The sequence below is a fragment of the Schistocerca cancellata genome, chromosome 1 (genome assembly GCF_023864275.1).
Source record: "Schistocerca cancellata isolate TAMUIC-IGC-003103 chromosome 1, iqSchCanc2.1, whole genome shotgun sequence".
Classification (NCBI taxonomy): Eukaryota; Metazoa; Arthropoda; class Insecta; order Orthoptera; family Acrididae; genus Schistocerca; species Schistocerca cancellata.
Window position 1 is genome coordinate 1,208,690,880 of NC_064626.1, and position 15,700 is coordinate 1,208,706,579.

Consider the following 15,700-nt stretch of genomic DNA (forward strand, 5'->3'; position numbering starts at 1 on the left):
ACAGTTTCCTCAGCAGTTCCATCCGAATACGGGTATCAAATATTCTTTATTTCTTAGCGTTATTGTGCACTCCCTGTTCCATTCTTCCTGTGCTTGTTGGTGTATTTTCCATATAAAGTCACTACATGGGAGTCTGACTCTTGGAATTTACCTGGAGTAATACAGGGTGATTCAAAAAGAATACCACAACTTTAGGAATTTAAAACTCTGCAACGGCAAAAGGCAGAGCTAAGCACTATCTGTCGGCGAATTAAGGGAGCTATAAAGTTTCATTTAGTTGTACATTTGTTCGCTTGAGGCGCTGTTGACTAGGCGTCAGCGTCAGTTGATGCTAAGATGGCGACCGCTCAACAGAAAGCTTTTTGTGTTATTGAGTACGGCAGAAGTGAATCGACGACAGTTGTTCAGCGTGCATTTCGAACGAAGTATGGTGTTAAACCTCCTGATAGGTCGTGTATTAAACGTTGGTATAAACTGTTTACAGAGCATGGGTGTTTGTGCAAAGGGAAAAGTTCTGGACGGCCGAGAACGAGTGATGAAAATGTAGCACGCATCCAGCAAGCATTTGTTCGCAGCCCAGGAAAATCGACTCGCAGAGCTAGCAGAGAGCTGCAAATTCCACAATCAACTGTATTGAACCTGAAATTCCACAATCAACTGTATGGACCTGAACGTCAACTACCCGAGGCGATGGATCGGCCGCCAGGCAGTCCGTGACAGAGCACTTCATCACTGGCCTCCAAGAAGCTCTGATCTTACCCCCTGCGATTTTTTCTTATGGGGGTATGTTAAGGATATGGTGTTTCGGTCACCTCTCCCAGCCACCATTGATGATTTGAAACGAGAAATAACAGCAGCTATCCAAACTGTTACGCCTGATATGCTACAGAGAGTGTGGAACGAGTTGGAGTATTGGGTTGATATTGCTCGAGTGTCTGGAGGGGGCCATATTGAACATCTCTGAACTTGTTTTTGAGTGAAAAAAAAACTTTTTAAATACTCTTTGTAATGATGTATAACAGAAGGTTATATTATGTTTCTTTCATTAAATACACATTTTTAAAGTTGTGGTATTCTTTTTGAATCACCCTGTACTTTATGGACTTTTCGTCTAATTTGTTTCCAACGACGCCTGAATTTTCTTTGATCCACATGAAGTTTACGTCACTGTCAACTTACCTTGCAGTCTGAATCAAACTCAGTATATCTTTTATATAATCAGGGGTGGTCGCATTACGATACGATGTTTGTGACCTCGGTAGAGGAATTTTAAAGTCTGCTAAGAAAAAGACTCTTTTGAAACTCCTTCTTTACTCCATTACTAACGCTTTTCCAATTGCTAGTATTTCGACGATGCAACTGGACGTTAGAATTAGGTATAGCATGAGGCCTGACGCTTCACGATCATCTGACCAGTGACGAAATACACAGGCGGTTCGGTGTGGCACCTATAAGTGAGAAGACGAGGAAAAGCCGTCTACGATGGTATGGACACGCGCTTGGAGTAGATCAAGACACAATAGTAAAGTGCTGATTTTCATTGTCGATGGCAAACGATCTATCGGGAGACTGAGGCTACGTTGGCCAGATATCCTCGGGTATAGGCCTCAAGGTAGCGGGCTCGCATCCTGACCAACAACAAGAGTGTGTCAAGTGGAGACAGAGAGCCAAAAGAGTGGATCCTGGTAGACTGCGGGACAAACGCTGAGGAAGAAGCTTAGGTACAGCATACGTCCCCGCAGAGTTTGTTAATGGGCAGTAGAAAGCATAACCGGTTTCTACGGCTGCCTCGGAGCTGTGCCTGCAGTGTTTGGCTAGCTATACGTAGCGTGTGGAGCCCTGGCAGCTAGGTGGTGGTGCACGCAGCAGCCTGTGGTCGTGGTCGTCCAGAAGTGAATCACTGACGGCCGGCGCCGGCTCGCGCGCTCCGCTCAGCTGAGCGGCCGCTGGCGTCGCCTAATACGGCGTCACGCGCTGACGCCATCGCAGGGAGCGGCCGCTGACAACTTTCCAAGTACACCGCGGCCGCCGGAGGTGCGTCGCTCCTGCCTCTGCCAGGCGCCCAGCGCCTCCTGCCGTTCCTAAACTACGAGGTGCATTCAAGTTCTAAGGCCTCCGATTTTTTTTTTCTAATTAACTACTCACCCGAAATCGATGAAACTTGCGTTACTTCTCGACGTAATCGCCCTGCAGACGTACACATTTTTCACAACGCTGACGCCATGATTCCATGGCAGCGGCGAAGGCTTCTTTAGGAGTCTGTTTTGACCACTGGAAAATCGCTGAGGCAATAGCAGCACGGCTGGTGAATGTGCGGCCACTGAGAGTGTCTTTCATTGTTGGAAAAAGCCAAAAGTCACTAGGAGCCAGGTCAGGTGAGTAGGGAGCATGAGGAATCACTTCAAAGTCGTTGTCACGAAGAAACTGTTGCGTAACGTTAGCTCGATGTGCGGGTGCGTTGTCTCGATGAAACAGCACACGCGCAGCCCTTCCCGGACGTTTTTGTTGCAGTGCAGGAAGGAATTTGTTCTTCAAAACATTTTCGTAGGATGCACCTGTTACCGTAGTGCCCTTTGGAACGCAATGGGTAAGGATTACGCCCTCGCTGTCCCAGAACATGGACACCATCAGTTTTTCAGCACAGGCGGTTACCCGAAATTTTTTGGTGGCGGTGAATCTGTGTGCTTCCATTGAGCTGATTGGCGCTTTGTTTCTCGATTGAAAAATGGCATCCACGTCTCATCCATTGTCACAACCGACGAAAAGAAAGTCCCATTCATGCTGTCGTTGCGCGTCAACATTGCTTGGCAACATGCCACACGGGCAGCCATGTGGTCGTCCGTCAGCATTCGTGGCACCCACCTGGATGACACTTTTCGCATTTTCAGGTCGTTATGCAGGATTGTGTGCACAGAACCCACAGAAATGCCAACTCTGGAGGCGATCTGTTCAACAGTCATTCGGCGATCCCCCAAAACAATTCTCTCCACTTTCTCGATCGTGTCGTCAGACCAGCTTGTGCGAGCCCGAGGTTGTTTCAGTTTGTTGTCACACGATGTTCTGCCTTCGTTAAACTGTCGCACCCACAAACGCACTTTCGACACATCCATAACTCCATCACCACATGTCTCCTTCAACTGTCGATGAATTTCAATTGGTTTCACACCACGCAAATTCAGAAAACGAATGATTGCACGCTGTTCAAGTAAGGAAAACGTCGCCATTTTAAGTATTTAAAACAGTTCTCATTCTCGCCGCTGGCGGTAAAATTCCATCTGCCGTACGGTGTTGCCACTTCTGGGACGTATTGACAATGAACGCGGCCTCATTTTAAAACAATGTGCATGTTTCCATCTCTTTCCAGTCCGGAGAAAAAAAATCGGAGGCCTTAGAACTTCAATGCACCTCGTAAGTGCCCGCACATGTTCAGTGCTCACAGTGTTGGTTCAAATGGCTCTGAGCACTATGGGACTTAACTTCTGAGATCATCAGTCCCCTAGAACTTAGAACTACTTAAACCTAACTAACCTAAGGACATCACACACATCCATGCCCGAGGCAGGATTCGAACCTGCGACCGTAGCAGTCGCGCGGTTCCAGACTGACCAGACTAGAACCGCTCAGCCACCCCCGGCAGGATGTGTGTGATGTCCTTAGGTTACTTAGGTTTAAGTAGTTCTAAGTTCTAGGGGACTGATGACTTCAGAAGTTAAGTCCCATAGTGCTCAGAGCCATTTTTTAATCACTCCCTAAGCTTACACACTACCTAACCTAAATTATCCTAAGGACAAACACACACACCCATGCCCGAGGGAGGACTCGAACCTTCGCCGGAACCAGCCGCACAGTCCATGACCGCTGCGCCTTAGACCGCTGTGTGCGGGACGATAAAGTGAGTGAAGAATGTGTTGAACGAGTGAGAGAGCCTTTCACGCCTCATACCAAGCAGTCAATCCGTAAGGCAAGTCATGAATTAGCAATTACAGTGACGTCTGTGTCGACAGTTTCTAAGGAGACGCTTACAACTATGTCCTTATCGTCTGCAATTGTTGCAAGCTCTACAGTCTACAGACTACGGCTTACTTGCCAACTATGCAAACGAAATGTCGCTGCATGATGACGAAGATTTTCTGGATCGTGTCGCCTTCAATGATGAATCGGTATTTCAGCTAAGTCGAAATGTCAACACACATTATGTGCGCATCTGGGGATCAGAAAATCCCCACGAGATGGTACAGATGCAACGAGACTGCCCTAAACTGAATCCTAGCAGAAAGATGAAGTAACTGCAACTGGCGTTTCTTATCTTGATGCATCACAAGTATAGCTCTTCCGTCAACAGGAAAAAAGCTGAACCGTAGAACTTCATTTGGCAGCAAGATGGTGCGCCGCCTCACTGGGATAACTCAGTACGCAGTTGGTTGAACGGCGTTGTACCGCATCGCTGGCTTAACCCCAAGGGGCCTGATGGCAGAGCTCATTTCGCATGGCCTCCACGTTCACCGACCTGACGCCATACGATTTTTACCTTTGGAAGTTCATGAAGGATCATGTGCATGTACCTCCGCTATCAACTGGTCTACTCGACTTAAGAAACATAATTGGAGCAGACGCACTGATCAAGATTTGAGAAGAACTCGCCTATCGACTCGATATTTGCCGTGTGACGAATGGTACTCACGTTGAACACGTGCAAGAAAAACTATTTCAGTTAAGTTTCAGTTATGTATTGTTTATAATTGTAAGTTGAATGTGATAAATGTTACCAAATCTTAAAACCCCTGCATTCGTTTTGAAACATGCGGTATGTATCAGCTCCACGCATCTCATCAGGGGCTTTACAGTTACATGTACATTAATTTTTAGTTATAGATACCTTTGATGTGCGATGAGATCTATTTGCTGGTTGTGTCAGTGAGCTTGTGTACGGAATTGTGCCCATTTTTGAGGAATATATACTTATCTGGTACACAGAGCCCAGAAAAAAACACAACACCATCAATTCCCACGTCATATACAGCTGTTTACATTTATTTGGCATTTAAGCATAAACGAATCTACAATAAAAAATTAAAAAAAACTGTAAAGAACCCGACGATGACAGCATGCTGCCGAAACGCGTCGTGCCAGTATTTGTTGCTAAATAAAAGTGACTGACACAGACAAACTATTTTATGTATTTTTTCTTTGAAGTTACGTGCCTGCAGTTGTAGTATATATGAAAATTCCCAAGCCACAATACCATAGCTTGGCGCTAGAAGGACCAAAACGACATGACGCAGCCCACTGAAAAAGTGAGCTATCGAGGTATAAGACCAAGCCAGTCGGCTAAAGAAGTCATTTGGATTGGGCTGACGCAGCTTCAAACTTTCCACTGCTGCCGAAAATCAACTGCCGCACGATAACACCGTTGTATCAACGTACTGCGCCATGTTGTTTTGGCGCCTCTATCGGCGTGCTGTGCTACTACAGCGCGAGGTTTTAACGTTTATTACTAGGATTGCACACATGTGCCTGCAAACGAACAAAAAGTTAATTACTTGACTTTACTTTTTTCAAAACTTTGACTACTCCCCGTGCAACGGGACCATGATTTATTGGGAAAAAATTAGCCAAATTGACTGTGGCCTTATCTTTAAATAAACGGCTCCTGAAGAATTTTCTATGGTGAAGAGTTCAAATCAACGTTTGTAAATTACAAAGCTGCGTCCAGCGCATTGCATAGGATACTATTTTGATAATATTATTATTTGCTTTAATTGTTCTGTTGTCAGCAGCTTGTGATTTTGTGGTTAGCGTTCGTGACTGTCGATCGAAGTGCCCCGGGTTCGATTCCCGCCCGGTTGAGGGATATTCTCTGCTCGGAACTGGGTGTGTGCGTATGCTATCCTCATCACCGACGCGGAAGTCGCCGAAATGGCGTCAAATAAGGACTTGCAAAAGGCAACCGAACTTCTCAGAAGGGGATTCCCGACCAGAAATGACATACCCAAATTCATTCCCTCATGCATCGATCTGTTCACGACAAATATGAGATATAGAAGTGTTGTGGTAGTAAAACTTTTGTATGTAAGTGTTCGTCATAGGCGATGTAAAACCGAGTGATATTGAGAATTTCGCCCAGGAGATGTGTTCTGATAGTGTAATTGTATGGTTTCCAGAATAATGACTGCTTGCGGCCGGCCGAAGTGGCCGCGCGGTTCTGGCGCTGCAGTCTGGAACCGCGAGACCGCTACGGTCGCAGGTTCGAGTCCTGCCTCGGGCATGGATGTGTGTGATGTCCTTAGGTTAGTTAGGTTTAACTAGTTCTAAGTTCTAGGGGACTAATGACCTCAGCAGTTGAGTCCCATAGTGCTCAGAGCCATTTGAACCATTTGAACTGCTTGCGAAAAGCAGGATATTCGTGATATAAATTTCCAGTTGTATCTTAAGAGGCAGGAAAAGTATTATTTGATTACTTCCGTGGAGGCCTTAATTTGCTTTAAACGTCTGGAGCCAGTCACAGTGTTTAAGAACTTGGAGCTAACAGCACGATGCGAACACGTGGACGGCGATTGGAGGACAGGTTTTCTGGGAGAGTTCTGAGAGAGTGCAGTATATATCTTAAGGAATCAGCTTTCAACATTATTGAGTGCTTCTCCAGTGTTTAACAGACGTTATGAAGCGGTGCCTTACGGAATATATGAAAAATTCAGTTGTGTTTTTTGTGATCTCGGTATGTAAGTATAACCTTACGAAAAATGCATCCAAACCTATACACAAATAAGACACCGACTGGCTAAATGGTACAAAGTAGCCTCCGCCAAGCACTTGACAATGGGTTGTGGAGTATACATAGGCTTTACACAAAATACACTGGCAGATCCTTCTAAATTTAACATTAAATATGGCTCTGGAAAACTGGCATAATAACTCTCGAAAGAAATCTGTCCTGCATAGCTACACAATTTTAATTTCGCTGGATATCCTGGCTTAGACGGACTTAGTAGCAATTCCTATCATTGAAAGTATATGTGTTTGCCCTCAGAGACACAGATTTGTCATCTGAAATCCTTTGGCACATTATTTAGAAATGTCGAGGAGTAATTGTTGAATGTCAGCTGCGAACATACTAGGCATGATTTGATGAATCCTGACTTTATACTGAAGTTTCGGTCTTGCTACCACTCGTCTTTCACCGTAGTCGACGGTATTTCGACAGTTTCCGTGTCAGTCATCTTCAGGTAAGCCATCGAAGACTGAAGACTTCTCCCGGTCAACAATTTATCAGCGTACGGTGCGTATTCCGCGTTTGCAATTAAGATATTGGTAGCAGACGGACCACATTACGCTGTGGGCATCGCCCTCAGTGGTGGAACTGCGGAACTGAACTGCTAAGTCTGTCTTCTTCGTCTGGAACAAATCTTGGAAATGGCGGGGTTCCACGTATTATCCAACTGATACCCGCAATCAAGATCATTAGATTTTCCGCCATGCGCATTTCCCCTGGTTCAGTAATGATGGAGTCACGCTGCTGTGACCAAAATTACAGGTGTTCAGTGCAGCGTTCCTCACGGTGCGCGCGGGTTGGCCTATCAAAACCATATTGTGTAGATTCCGACCCTTCTTTGAATATTCAACTCATCGGGAATATTTTAAAATTCAGGCACATCACTTTCTCGACGAACTTCATAGAAATATCTTTGGCGAGTGTTCTTTGCTAATTACTGCTGTCGCTGAATGTATACAATGGAATACCAACCAGCACACACGAAGCTAATAGGTGGTTCTACATCTACACACACACACTCACTCCGCAAGACACCATTCGGTGTATGGTGTAGAGTACCTTGGACCAGCGCTAGTCATTCGCTTTCCCGCTCCGCAGTAAAATGGAGCGAGAGTAAAAACGTCTATATGCAAGCACTAATTTCTCTCCCCTTTGCGATCCTTACGCGAGATGTCTCTTGGTGGCACTAGGGTCGTTCTGTAGTCTCTCACAAATGCCGGCTCTCTAAACTTCCTGAAGAATGTTTCTAGAAGAGAGCGTCTTCTTCCCTTCAGGAATTCTCTATTCATTTAACTTTAATAATACTTGCGTGTTGATAGAACCTAGCAGTAAGCCTCTGTAGCACATGGATGTCTTCCTTTAACACGAACTGGTTGGGATCCCAAACATTCGAGGAGAAGCCAAGAATGGCTCCCAGAAGTGTTCTGTTCGCGGTCCCCCTTATAGATGAGCAACACTTTCCTAGAGTTCTCCCAATAAATCGAAGTCTATTCGCCTTCCCTGCAACATACTTTAAGTGCTATATTTTCATTTCATGTCGCTTTGCAAAATTAAGCCTAGATATTTAGTCAGCGTGACTATGCCAAGCAGCACGCCATTGTTACCGTATTCGAACGTTGCGGATTATTTTTCCTACTCATCTGCACTGACTTACGTTTTCCCATACTTAAAGCAAGTTGGTTGACGGAGAAACTGGCATATTTCGAAATTAGGAACGTTCTCTCTAAGTTTCGAATCTGTTTACTAGATAATGCTCTCTGCAAAGTACGCAGAATTATAGTATCTGCACATATGCAACAATCACTACTTATTACCTTCAATAACGACCTTACAAAAGTATGGTATTTTTTTGTTACAGCTAGAAACTAAACTGAATAACAACAACAACAAAAATGGCTCTGAGCACTATGGGACTTAACATCTTAGGTCATCAGTCCCCTAGAACTTAGAACTACTTAAACCTAACTAACCTAAGGACATCACACACATCCATGCCCGAGGCAGGATTCGAACCTGCAACCGTAGCAGCAGCGCGGTTCCGGACTGAATAACAACAGTGCACAATGACAACAAAAGGAAAAAAATGCCACCTGGATCAAGTTTCGATAGTGAAAATGATGTACAACACTTGTCCCTGTAAGTCAACGACAGAAATTCACGGTACATTTGCTTTTATTACCAGTACGTCTTAGGTTCCTTACGATAAATGTAGATATCGGGCCTAACCAGTCATTCATTACATGACAGAAATACATCATCTTCAGAAAGATTGTATGTGCTTCTGCCTAATACTTGCGAATCACGAGAGATGGACGAACAACTTGTAACAACAGCGGCGAAGTGCAGTGTCCATTCTCAGTTGATGCGATCGACAGAGACAAGCAAAGCTGTGTTCGCAAGAGTAGCGCTGCACGACACTGATCCAATAATATTGTAAGTGGGGAGGGCAGTTTCTCTCCTAAAAGAGCTCAACCAAATGAAACATACATATCTTTCTCAGCAATTGCATTCAGAGACGAGGACCTGTTCAGCCGCCCAATGAAGATAAATTAATAGGAATAGGCGTCGGTAACAATACCAAAAACATTCGCCGTAAGAATCTGCATCGTCAAACAAGTCAGTAAAGAGCACAAGAAATCGAAAAGTGACTATGAGTTAGCTGTACGTTCAAGCTGCATCAGACGCATAAGTTGCAAAAGGCGACGAGATTCGAAGTATTCCATAAAAGACAAGTTGACACCTCGCCAAGTTTTATTAAACGCATTGCAGCAGTTCACTGCAAGAAGTTTCAGCGCCTGCAGGCCAACGATACGTAGCCAAAGAATTATTCAAGATCGGCAGCACAGAATATTCTGAATGCACCATATAAGGTAAAGATATCAATCTCATTTCGCTAAATGCTGGAATACGTCTGCTTCGATGAGTATCTAGACAAATAAATAACGGGTGTAAGTCTGCAGGCTTTCGACCCCTTTGCTGGGATCTTCCTCTGCTAGCAGTAGTGGACACCAAAAGATCCTGAGGAAGATCCCAGCAGAGGGGTAGAAACGTCTAACATTTCAGAAGAAACATGACACGGCCTAATAACCCAAAAGATTTTAACTTCAAATAACGGGTGACCACAGCTTTTCGATTTGATTGTCACTTTGCAGACTCTCCTCATCCGGTCTCACGACTATTAGGTGGTCTTCGTGAACTGAATCCCAGGAGCTTCGCTTCACTGGTTAGCAACGCTAACAATAGGACTATTGGTAGTAGTTTGACTAAAAGTTAACTACAATCGGAATCGAATAATTAGCTGCAAAGGAAAACTGCGCTCCGTTTGAAATTCTTCTTCATTTAAATTATTTGCCAGAAGACTGGACTAGAAAACAGGAAACATGATGCACCTTCCGCCAAAATCTCTAAAATGTACGGCATAGTAATTTGGTTGCATTCGGTTCTGTTATTACCTGCAGTCTGTCTATAAAGAAAAGTATCAGGAAAGGAATTTGCGCAAAGTAAAGAGACATTCGACATTTACGAATACCTCAGAGCTTAACCATCCCGATTTAAAGGCAAGATATTCAAATTTTATAGTTTGCAGTTGCTTATGTTTCAAACGCAATAAAATGTTAGGTTGGTGGAAATCAATCTGTCGCACTCCATCTTTCGTCCTTTCTAACTTAGAACAAAATTTTAACATTAACGATGTTCTACATCTACATTTATACTCCGCAAGCCACCCAACGGTGTGTGGCGGAGGGCACTTTACGTGCCACTGTCATTACCTCCCTTTCCTGTTCCAGTCGCGTGTGGTTCACGGGAAGAACGACTGCCGGAGAGCCTCTGTGCCCGCTCGAATCTCTCTAATTTTACATTCGTGATCTCCTCGGGAGATATAAGTAGGGGGAAGCAATATACTATATACCTCATCCAGAAACGCACCCTCTCGAAACCTGGACAGCAAGCTACACCGCGATGCAGAGCGCCTCTCTTGCAGAGACTACCACTTGAGTTTGCTAAACATCTCCGTAACGCTATCACGCTTACCAAATGACCCTGTGACGAAACGCGCCGATCCTCTTTCGATCTTCTCTATCTCCTGTGTCAACCCGACCTGGTACGGATCCCACACTGATGAGCAATACTCAAGTATAGGTCGAACGAGTGTTTTGTAAGGCACCTCCTTTGTTGATGGACTATATTTTCTAAGGACTCTCCCAATGATTCTCAACCTGGCACCCGCCTTACCAACAATTAATTTTATATGATCATTCCGCTTCAAATCGTTCCGCACGCATACTCCCAGATATTTTACAGAAGTAACTGCTACCAGTGTTTGTTCCGCTAGCATATAATCGTACAATAAAGGATCTTTCTTGTTAATTGCAGAAACCACTATCTTCAATAATGACAGTGTTTTAAGTTGTTTTACATTGCATCTGCATTATTCAAAAGGATGTTATGCAGCTTTCGTTTTATTTTTCTATACATGGTCTGTATTACGCAAAAAGACAGTTTAACTTCATTGAAACTAATTTTAGTTTATTAAGAAAGTTGAAAAAGAGAGAAAACGTGCTGGCGTTTGGTTATGGCGTATCATTGTGTCTTTTTTTTCTTTGCCCTGACCTTCTGACGTCGAAGTCCCATACTTGTACAGACTTTTCCTTATGTAGTGTTTCACCGTATATTCACTTCTGTAGTGTCTCTCATTACGTTATCGGCTGTTCTTAACCTGAGTCCAGTAATATTCAAGTTGTATCTCTCATTATGCACGTGTGAGTCATGAGCAATACCTCCAAATAGGGTGGCAGTACTGGAGAGAAAAAACAACGAATATTGTCTCCAGTAGGCCTTTATTTCATGTTACCCGACGAGGTCTGTTCACATCAGATACTGCAACCTGTGAACGACATTGAGAATAACTGAGGACGACTGGGGGCTGAGAAACATGTGCTGCTAATAAGCAGGTATTTGCGAGTGAAGGCCCCCGCTCAACAAGGCCAGTTACAAAGGCACGTAAATGCGTAAATGTTGAGTGTGGGGCGAGGCTTACCTCGCGGGGTCGTCTTCTTCGTCTTGGCGGCGATGCCCGTTGACCTGGCGGTGCTTCCTGCGCGCGGGCACCACGCCGTCGTACTCGCGCTCGCGGCCGTAGATGCTGCCGCCGAAGGGGTCCTCGCCCAGGTAGAACCTGCGCTGGTGCTGCATCATGTTGCCGCTGCCGCTGCTGGAGCGCGACTGAGCCGAGCGTGAGGCCCGCGGCGGCGCGGAGGGCCTGGCTCCCCCCTCCCAGCCGTCCGCGTCCACCGCGCATGCGCCGCCCACGCCGGCGCGCGCCGCTGCCGCCTTGCTCCCAGGAATGCTGCCGGAGCCTGAAGTGGCACAAAAAGTGCGCAAAACAGGAAAGATTACTGCGCGTTCTTGGCCGCACGCGCTGAGGTGCTGTACTTCTTGGACTCTACACTGCTGCTCAAACTTAAGTGAGATACTGGATACGGGTCCGCCTGTTATGCGAACAAGTTTTCTCATTTAAACTACACGTTTGAGCGCCTTTGTGTCATCCTCAGTGAGTATTCTTTATTAATTATAACAAAAGCAGACAAAGGCAATGTATTAGTGATAATGAGTGAAAAGTTACCCAACGACAAAACACTAGATGGGACAACATCACCAAGACAACCAAAAGCCCAATAGCAAAGTACCACAGTCACATTCAACAATCACTGAAAAACGTTAAATACATTCACAAAAGGTCAGATAAAAGAATGACTCAGAAAAATACAAAGATACCCACACTTAACTCCTTATCGAAGGTGCACAAACAAAATATTGCAATAAGATCAGTCATCACTTTCAGAAATGATCCATCCTATCATCTACTCCAACACACACACTGCGTTTTATTGGCAGGACACTTAGAAAATGTAAGAGACCTACTAAGGAGACTGCCTACACTACGCTTGTCCGTCCTCTTTTAGAATACTGCTGCGTGGTGTGGGATCCTTACCAGATAGGACTGACGGAGTACATTGAAAAAGTTCAGAGAAGGGCAGCACGTTTTGTGTTATCGCGAAATATGGGAGAGAGTGTCAGTGAAATGATACAGGATTTGGGATGTACATAATTAAAAGAAAGGCGTTTTTCGTTGCGACGGAATCTCCTCACGAAATTCCAATCAGCAACTGTCTACTCCGAATGCGAAAATATTTTGTTGACACCGACCGACATAGGGAGGAACGATCACCACGATAAAATAAGGGACATCAGAGCTCGTACGGAAAGATATAGGTGTTCATTCTTTCCGCGCGCTATACGAGATTGAAAAAAATAGAGAATTGTGAAGGTGGTACGATGAATGGTTCAAATTTTGATAAGACACAGTACATACAGTTCAGTATAGTGAATGGTATGACGCTATTAATAAATATAGACCTTAATCAGAAGCATATAGCTAAGGTAGAATATTCCAAATTTTTAGGTGTGTCCATTGACGAGAGATTAAATTGGAAGAAACACATTGATGATCTGCTGAAACGTTTGAGTTCAGCTACTTATGCAATAAGGGTCATTGCAAATTTTGGTGATAAACATCTTAGTAAATTAGCTTACTACGCCTATTTTCACTCTTTGCTTTCATATGGCATCATATTTTGGGGTAATTCATCACTGAGGAATAAAGTATTTATTGCACAAAAGCGTGTAATCAGAATAATAGCTGGAGTCCACCCAAGATCATCCTGCAGACATTTATTTAAGGATGTAGGGATATTCACAGTAGCTTCTCAGTATATATACTCTCTTATGAAATTTGTTATTAACAACCAAACCCAATTCAAAAGTAATAGCAGTGTGCATAACTACAATACTAGGAGAAAGGATGATCTTCACTATTCAAGATTAAATCTAACTTTGGCACAGAAAGGGGTGAATTATACTGGCACTAAAGTCTTTGGTCACTTACCAAATATAATCAAAAGCCTGACAGATAACCAACAAGTATTTAAGAACAAATTAAAAGAATTTCTGAATGACAACTCCTTCTACTCCATAGAGGAATTTTTAGATATAAATTAAAAAGAAAAACAAAAAAAATACTTAAAAAAATAAAAAATAAAAAAATAAAAAAACACAAAAAATGAAAAAGTTGTTATATTAACTTAAGTATGTTGTTAAATTAACTTAATTATGTCATGTATTGGAAAATTTGACTCGTTCCACATCATTACGAAATATCGTATTCATGATCCATGGAACTAGTATTAATCTAATGTAATCTAATATAATCTGGCTCTGAGCACTATGTGACTTAACTTCTGAGGTCATCAGTCGCCTAGAACTTAGAACTTTACTAAACCTAACTAACCTAAGGACATCACACACATCCATGCCCGAGGCAGGATTCGAACCTGCGACCGTAGCGGTCGCTCGGCTCCAGACTGTAGCGCCCAGAACCGCACGGCCACTCCGGCCGGCCTTCGTGGTACGATGAACCCACTGCCAGGCACTTAAATGTGATTTGCAGAGTGTCCATGTAGATGTAGATGTAGATATTACTAAGGAAAATGTACGTTTAAGAAACGACAGGAAACGGGAAACTAATAGGGTGAAGAACATAGACATTCCAGACACAAGTCTAATACACTGAGATGACAAAACTCATGGGACACCTGTTGATGTTGTGTTGGACCTCCTTTTGTCTGACGTAGTGCAGCAACTCGACACAGCATGGACTCAACAAATCGTTGCAAGACCCCTGTAGAAATATTGATCTTGTTGGCTCTGTAGTTGTCCATAACAGCGAAAATGTTGCCAGTGCAGGATTTCATGCACGAACTAACCCCTAGATTACGTCCCACAACTGTTTGATAGGATTCATATCGAGCGATCCAGGTGACGAAATCACTCGCTCGAATTGTTCAGAATGTTCTTCATACGAATCACGAGCAGTTGTGGCCGAGTGACATACCGCAAAGTCATGCGTGAAAGTTCCATCGTTATTTGGAAACAAGTAGCGGAACGTTTCCATTTCCAGTCAATTGTCGGCTTAGTTGGATCAGAGAACGCAGTCCATTCCATATACAGGGTGTTTCAAAAATGACCGCTATATTTGAAACGGCAATACAAACTAAACGAGCAGCGATAGAAATACACCGTTTGTTGCAATATGCTTGGGACAACAGTACATTTTCAGGCAGACAAACTTTCGAAATTACAGTAGTTACAATTGTCAACAACAGATGGCGCTGCGGTCTGGGAAACTCTATAGTACGATATTTTCCACATATCCACCATGCGTAGCAATAATATGGCGTAGTCTCTGAATGAAATTACCCGAAACCTTTGACAACGTGTCTGGCGGAATGGCTTCACATGCAGATGAGATGTACTGCGTCAGCTGTTCAATTGTTTCTGGATTCTGGCGGTACACCTGGTCTTTCAAGTGTCCCCACAGAAAGAAGTCACAGGGGTTCATGTCTGGCGAATAGGGAGGCCAATCCACGCCGCCTCCTGTATGTTTCGGGTAGCCCAAAGCAATCACACGATCATCGAAATATTCATTCAGGAAATTAAAGACGTCGGCCGTGCGATGTGCCCGGGCACCATCCTGCATAAACCACGAGGTGTTCGCAGTGTCGTCTAAGGCACTTTGTACCGCCACAAATTCACGAAGAATGTCCAGATAGCGTGATGCAGTAATCGTTTCGGATCTGAAAAATGGGCCAATGATTCCTTTGGAAAAAATGGCGGCCCAGACCAGTACTTTTTGAGGATGCAGGGACGATGGGACTGCAACATGTGGCTTTTCGGTTCCCCATATGCGCCAGTTCTGTTTATTGACGAAGCCGTCCAGGTAAAAATAAGCTTCGTCAGTAAACCAAATGCTGCCCACATGCATATCGCCGTCATCAATCCTGTGCACTATATCGTTAGCGAATGTCTCTCGTG

General features: G+C 44.1%; 1 protein-coding gene across 2 annotated transcripts in view; it reads right to left on the minus strand.

Moving 5' to 3' along the window:
• The window catches only part of LOC126094646 (uncharacterized), a 1,573,713-nt gene that overhangs the window by 61,880 nt on the left and 1,496,133 nt on the right, over positions 1-15,700 (minus strand). For both annotated transcript variants that reach the window (XM_049909153.1, XM_049909145.1), the window contains one exon: positions 11,808-12,126. In XM_049909153.1, coding sequence (XP_049765110.1) covers positions 11,808-12,126 — 319 coding nt within the window. The remainder of the gene's footprint in view (positions 1-11,807; positions 12,127-15,700) is intronic.